General features: G+C 45.6%; 1 protein-coding gene across 1 annotated transcript; it reads left to right on the top strand.

The window, feature by feature from the left end:
• The first annotated feature begins 437 nt into the window (after nt 1–437).
• LOC128707894 (esterase B1-like) lies at nt 438–6,986 on the top strand. Its single transcript, XM_053802851.1, has 4 exons — nt 438–713; nt 811–1,065; nt 1,589–2,619; nt 6,737–6,986. The coding sequence occupies exons 1-4, from the start codon at nt 438–440 to the stop codon at nt 6,984–6,986; spliced, it is 1,812 nt and encodes a 603-aa protein (XP_053658826.1).
• The last annotated feature ends 664 nt before the right edge of the window (nt 6,987–7,650 follow it).

Genomic DNA, 7,650 nt, shown 5'->3' with positions numbered 1-7,650 from the left:
GATGTAAAAATGCACCACCACCGTTTGCAGGGGGTGATTTGAATTTCTACCCCCGAACATCTTGCCAGCGGATCGCGAGGCAGATGCGTGCCGGTGCAGGACAAGGTGAGTGCCACGGTGAGCGTGTGTTTGTGGGAACCGTGACGCTGGTACAACGGAGTGCAATTGGCAGTCTCCGGCATGGAAAGACGGTTCTGCAGTTGCATTCGAGGAAGAATTGCACCCGGGTGCAATTTGGAGTGTTGTGGCGGTTGCTTCGTGTAAAGATTTAATTGCGTTGTGTAAAGGAACTTGGTACTTGGTGCACACTTTTCGCGGGACGCACGAAGGCTATTGTCTTTGGGTGAAATTTGTCCCCTGCGGTAACTGATATTCGGTTGGACAGTTCTCGCTAATTCTGTAGTGTATCCCAAGGCGGTTAAGCTTCGCTGTGCCGAATGGCAAACGAACGATGGCCCACCGCAAAGTGTCGTGTGCTGGTGGTCGTGTCGATAACGCTCACCCTGCTGGTAACGCTTGTCGTGACACTGTCATCGAGCGGCACAGTGGCACATCGCGACCCAGCTCACGATGATTCACCGCCCGAGTGTATGGTGGCCTTCGATCGTGGTCTTGCCGTTGGTACGCGGCGTCAAACGTACGGCGGCAAGACGTACTGTGCCTACGAGGGCATACCGTACGCACAGCCTCCGGTCGGTAAACTACGATTTGAGGTTAGTTTCCCCTCGGTCCGCAAAACCGTAAACCAAACCACCCAACCCGTACCGTTCTGTGTTGACTTGTGTGCGGTGATCGTTGTTTTCTTGGCAGGATCCACAGCCGTACCACTTCGAGGGGGCTCGGCTGTTTCGGAACGTCTCGAGCGCGTGCCCCCAAGCGTATGAAGCACCCGCGCATTTGGATAAGCTGGAAACGAGTGAGGATTGTTTGTACTTGAACGTTTACACTGGAAACGATGCGGCGGCTGGTTCTCTGTGGCCGGTGCTGCTATGGATTCATGGTGGATCGTTCGTGGTGGGATCATCCGAGACGGACATCTTCGGTCCGGAGTTCCTGGTGGAGAAGGTAGGTGAGAAGTGAGCGGTGTGTTTACATCAGCGGTGCAATTGAATGAACTCTATTGACTATAGATCCTGAAGGGTTTGGATGGTCCTGAAATAGATTCCACAGAAATGCAATTAAATTTGCTTTACAAAAAAACGTTTTGCAACATTTGATTGATGGATCATTGGCTATCACTGGGTCTAGCATTATAGCGCCTGAAAGTATGCAATCGCTACTGTACCGCATCTGCTATACTGTAATATTATTTTTATATTTTAATTAGTTTAATGCTTTATACATCTTGTAATTTCCTAAAAAATTTCGTAACAGTAACTCCTGTAGCTGTAATGTAGAAAAGGCATTATTTAAGAACCTTTAAAATTCAGCAGGAAATGCCGGTAAGCCAAATAGCTAGCAATCCGATTTTGTTGTGGGTCGCTCCCTCGTTACAGTACGCGTCATCCACGATAGGCTTTGGTGGCACGTTTTTGGATGATCAGCACGGTAGGATTATGACTAATCGCACCAATCGCTCTTCCTGCAGGGCATCATCGTGGTAACATTCAACTATCGCTTGGCTGCGCTCGGCTTCCTTTCACTTCCGGACCTCGGCATAAATGCGAATCTCGGCCTGCTGGATCAGCTCGAGGCGCTGCGTTGGACCGCTCGCAATGCCATCCATTTCGGGGGCGATGCGGCACGGGTCACCCTGTGCGGTTGGAGTGCTGGTGCCGCTTCGGTGACGTACCATCTCTATTCACCGGCCGCCAAGGGCCTGTTCCACAATGCGATCATCATGAGCGGCAGCATGACGCAATCCTGGGCGTACGCTTTCGATTCGTACCGGTGTGGGCGCGAGTACCTGCGGACACATGACGCCACCAGCCGCGAACAGCTACAGTCCCGTCCGCTCGCCCAGCTAATGGCCACGGAGCGACGATTTCACATAAATTTCTTCTCCCTGTTCTACTACTGCTTCCTGCCGACCGATGACAGTTATCGGCCGGAGCCGGACTTACGGATCGTTGGACGGGATCCGTTCGCTCGGGTACGCACCGGACCACCGGAAAGCGATGTCCCGCTGCTGGTCGGTTACACGACGCTCGAGCACGGTAATCTTTTTCTCGAGCGTGACTTCTCGCACACCTCGCCCAACTTCCCGAACGACAATGTCACCGTTCACGCGCTGCTGGAAGATTACCTCGACCGGCGGGCACAGTCCAACAGGTCAACGTCGAGGCGTCGCTTCTACCAGGAGCTAGCATCGGTGGCGGACATTATCTACGGCATACAGTACTTCACCCGGCACGCAGCGGCCCATCAACAGGCGCCACTGTATCGGTATCTGTTCGCGTACGATGGGGCATTCGGGTACGCGAAACACTGGTACTACCGGAACGAGATAGTGCGCCCGGATTTGCCCGGACCGATGCACGGTGACGAGCTGGGTTATCTGTTCACACCTTACATCTACCGCGGGCGCCGTTTGCAGGATATCGACGGGAAAGCGTATCGAACGGAACGCCGTGTTCAGCGCCGGATGCTACGCCTGTGGTGCAACTTTATCAAATATGGGTAAGTTTTGCGACTGAACACCGGGCGTGACCTGGGAGTTTGCTATGCAACTCATCAATCATTTCAATTCGACAGTGCGGGAACTGTGCATAGTGGGTTTTTCGTTTCGCAACTTTGGGAATATTTTTAAAAATTGTTTTCCAAACGGGCTGGCAAAAGTGCCTGAAAGTATGCAATTAGCATGGCAAAATGCATTGCAATAAAATAGTTGTTAACGTTTCTAAGGCATAGCCCCTCAGCCCCTCAGACACGGATAATCTTATTTTTGGCCACTCGAACGCGCTTTATCCGCACCTGTAGTGGTGATGACTACCGATGTCTCGCACCCTGACAACATGCCAAAGAGCACTCCAAACAAACAAACCGACCAAACAATCCGACAAACTTTCACAAGTAATTGAACGCATCATCACGTCACAAACTCCCAGCATCGGAGTGTCTTCCGAAGCACACTTCGTGACAGATATTTAATTGAATCATGTGAACTCGAGACAGTGTCGTTTCGAGAGTAATAGGCATACCCGTTGCTGTGGGGTTAATTTCGTGCTCGGAACCGAGCTGCTACCGTGTGGCCAGTGGATGTTGGAATTATATTTGCTTTATTCATACTCGCGCTTTATTTGCGCATTTCAAATGCAAATACTGTCTCCCGGCTCCGGTTGACAGGCGAAGTATCGAATCCATCCATCAGCGGTTGAAATTGGAGCGACAATGCAGCATGTTTTGCGCCACGTGGGAGGAATACTGCTGAGTGTAATCAATCATCGACCGGTAAGCCATCGGAGTGGATGGATGGTACAGTGTATTGTGGTACTCACGTGCCCTGTGATGGTTATGGTTTTAATCAAGCTGAATGAGAAGCTTACCGTTTTTTTGTGTGTTCGGTGAGCAGTTTAAACCCCGTGCCGCATCTTTAGTTCCACTGGAACATCTCAAGAAGGATCCAAAAGTCATTAAATTTAGGACGAATGGGTATTAAAAAGATTCAGAGAGCAATGGCGTTGTGAATATTTTATTCTATAGGGGAATATTTGTTCAAATCGCAGTTATCTGAGAAGTCAAGTACAGTCGAGCAGTGGGTGGAAGTATGCTATCCATTTTTTTGTTAAATATATTATATTTAATAAGATAAACATAAAAGATGATACATTTAGGCTATTTGTAAAGGTTGTCTGTTTCTTTGTCATAATTCAGCCGCAAAGTATGCAATCTGACCAACATTACTACCTTTTATCGTAATTATAACAAATTCTAATTAACCTAAGTGTGGTAACATAAGCAAAGACGATAACAATCTTGTTAGAAAGAGGAATATTTAAAATGTATCCTTTTCCAAACACTTGAGTCCGTTACGAAACGTACAATTGTGAGTTAATTGCATTTACAATTTAATTGTAAATTTTTGAAGGACCTTATAATGTTGTAACCATGTGGGGAATGGATTGAAAAGTACAATCTATACCTGGTCCTTAAGCTAAACACTCTTGGCAACAAATTATAAGTCGCTTCCGGAACCACTTTTGCTCTCTCGGCAGCACTTTATGAACCTATTTCCTACGCTGGCAGTTTTTAAATGAATTGTAGTTAAGAGTTGTTCCGAGAATGGTTACGGTTGAATTGGTCCATCTAAACTACACCCTAAACCGGTACCGACATGAACGGCACACGATTGTACAGTCCCGCCTGCGGTGCGGGAAATAATTTGAGTCGGCCTTGCCATGATTTTCTCCGATGCGTCAATTTAAATGCGACTGTTCTCGTCGTCCCTTTTCCATCCCGAGATGGTGTAAGGGTTTTGCGCACTGTTTAGATAACTTATTTTGCATTTATCGAATGAGGCGCGCACAGCAGGATAAAATAAACGAAGCGAACGAAATCAAACAAAACGAGCGTTAATGCGATTTGCGCCGCGAATCAATCGCTGATGGACGTTGGCTTGATACGTTAGGGGATTCGGGACTATTGAATGCTTCCTGGCCGGGAACAACGGACACCGAAAATTGACCTTCGTTTCGCTTGACAGATGAGTGGTATCGTGCAAAAACGAACCCCAGAAGGGATTTGCCTTTAGTTTCATCCACTCAATTGAGTAAAAATTTGAAGGATAAGTCAGAATCACCAATTCCAAAGGGGTAAAACTTGAATCATTTGAATAGAAGATTGTACGGGATTTGGTTTTGAAAATCAGCTACATTTTAACAGTTAGTAAGCTCTAACATTGCAATACCATCTTTGGGGTAGTTAAGCAAAATACAGTAAATAACCAATTAGTCAATAGAAAATAATCATGCAAGTAGCTAGTAAAGTCTTAAAGAAAGCATAAAATACCAAACAAGACGATATTGCACAAAAAAGATACCAAAAAAGATGCTTTCGGGCGAGCAGTCGACATTACGCTAAGTGAAATGAAACTCAGATCTGGATTGTTTCAATTTGTGATCAAACGGCAGAGTAAAACAAACAGAACAAAAGCTAAATTTTTGCTATGGCTTTTGCTACGGACTCCATAAAAACGTAGCTACCTTCGGTTGGAAAGGTTTTTTCTTGGCCCTAATTTTATTTGCACCCCACCGAGCCTGCAGGAAGTGGGCCCGTACCTTAGTTAATTTAATGGACTAGTTTAGGCTGAGCTGGAAATGATCATCCGCCCAAATCGGACCGCGTGTTTGCATCCCAGCAGGTTTCTTCAATTTGGCTAGCCCTTTTCACCTTATCCAAGGGAATTTGTCCCTATCAATTTACCATTGTTATGCGCCTTACTTGCCGAACGGAGGCAATTTAGAACGAATGCCATCGTTATTACCTTTTGTGTTGGTTTTGAAACCTTGGGGGAGGTGTCTTAGTGTTTTTGTTATTGCTTTCGTTCGATGGCAAAACTAGTCATCATTTTCCCTGACCCCCTAAATGGGTCGCCGAACGAAGCAGTTGCATGCCGCCGATCGTAATGGCGTCGACAAGCAGATCGGCGATTTTTCAGTCTTTTCATTTTCTTTTGCTTCAAAAAGAGAAAGGAAATCACTGCAAATTGGCCAATTTATCTGTTCCGCTTGTTCTCATCGGTTCTACCACTTTTCGTTCTGAAACATTTCTTCAAACACAACCACTCATCCCGTATTGTTTCCAGCAAACGAGCACGAACGGGTGAAACGTCGACAATTGATAAATTTCATGAATATTCAAATCGCTTTCGAATGCACCCGTTCAATCCGATTCCAGTGCATGTGTGTGTGTGTGTGAGTGTATATGTGCCATTTGGTTGTGTGGGTTGTGGGGCGATAAAAAGCTTTCTCTTTTTCGGTGGATAACAAAGGGGTGGAGCAGCTGAGAAAAGCTTGTAAGACGGTTACGATACGGATACGACTCAACGCTACACACTCGATTACGAACCATTACACAAATTTGTCATTCTTTTCCGAGGGAAATCTTACCCTCAATCTTCGTTTTTCTGCCGAGTTAAACATTGTTGTTTTTTACAGTAAATTCCATAAAAATATGCGTTAAACATATTCAAGAAAAGAAAGGGTTTACGCTTTCAACATTTCATAAAGTTTTAATTTCGAAAGATAAAGAAACTCTAAATTAAATTACTACAATTTATTCGCTATAATTAATAGAGCGAAGACAGCGGCAACAGCGAATAAGTATCGCTTGTCATAAGCATTGCATACTTTTGGGCGAATTATGCTGCTGCAGGAAAGAATCGAAGGCATTTTGTAAAGCGCTTTTTGATTTGTTTTTGCTCTTTTGTTTTCAAATTGGCATACAAATTTAACTTTACGTTACATACTGTACACAAATCGGAATAGATTTTCAAAAATTCGTATTTACCATCTGAGCTTCTGGGCTCGCCGGGATGGAGTTGCGTTGTTTTTCTGCGATTTCGTCGCCGAAAAAAAAAACCTCCCCCGGAAGTGGAAATGAAAAATACACTTCACTCGTTCGGTTCTTTACATCGACACGAGATCGACTTTCGGTGTCGTATGTTGTTCGGAATGTGGGCTGGGTGGATGATTTCCTGTTCGCTTTGGTTGTGCGAGCCCGAAGTGTAGAATGTTCATATTCCGCTGTCACCGAGAAGCGATTTCTTATCTAATCTGATGCCCTTTTTTCTCGATAGAAATCCGACCCCAGCATCCCCGAAGGCAGACAACGGCACGAATGGGCGGCGGGCGGTTCGATGGTATCCTTACAATGATCCGATTCCGGAACGGGCACACCACTATCTGCGGATCGATCGGCGGATTCAGCTGCTGCCGGAAACGGATGGCGAAAACCCGTTCCATCAGATTTGGGAGCGCGTGTTCCGGTGTCTGTACGAGTTCGATTGTGAATTCTTAAGTACCGACAAACAGCCGGAGGATGTTTGATAGTGAGTGGGGTGTCACGACTGGTGCGTGAGCGAGCGAGAGTGGGATGTTAGTGATGGGGAAAACAAACCCACAATCTCCATTCCATCAACGTGCATGTTAAGCGTGATAAAGAAGGGACCGATGATGCCTTTTGTCGATCGATCGAGCCTCCCAACGAAAACGGATGCAATACGAAAGGGATCTTTTATGCTGCCCGGAATTAGGATAATGCGTGCTTTGTGTTCCTGCTCCCCTTTATAATCCGCTTCCCACAGCTTACCCCATTTCCCGCAATAACTTCAGGTGAAAACATCTAAAAAAGCAGAAAAGCCGATCATGACAATGAAATGGTTTCCCGTGTAGGTTGTGCAGGTTGACTTTCATAGGATGATGTAGTCAAAATATAGATACGAGAATACTGCAATTCCAATATGAATGTGATGCTTTCTTTATTGTGACTTTCGATTCAACATTGTTAAGGAGATTTAGCATCAGTAAAAATGGAGTAGCGTGAGCTTGTTGGGTGAAAAAGAAAGTCTACGATAAAAGGACATACCTCCATCATTGGCGACTTCTTTTTATGTAGTTTGATTGCTGTAATCGATGTGTGAAGTAATAAAGATACTGAAGGAAGTAATTGTAGCATCATTTTTCCTTTATAAAGTTTTGCGATTGTAAGCAT

This window comes from Anopheles marshallii, chromosome 2, assembly GCF_943734725.1.
Source record: "Anopheles marshallii chromosome 2, idAnoMarsDA_429_01, whole genome shotgun sequence".
Taxonomy (NCBI): domain Eukaryota; kingdom Metazoa; phylum Arthropoda; class Insecta; order Diptera; family Culicidae; genus Anopheles; species Anopheles marshallii.
The sequence above is the reverse complement of the archived record's forward strand: the minus strand, read 5'-3'. Positions and strand labels throughout refer to the sequence as shown.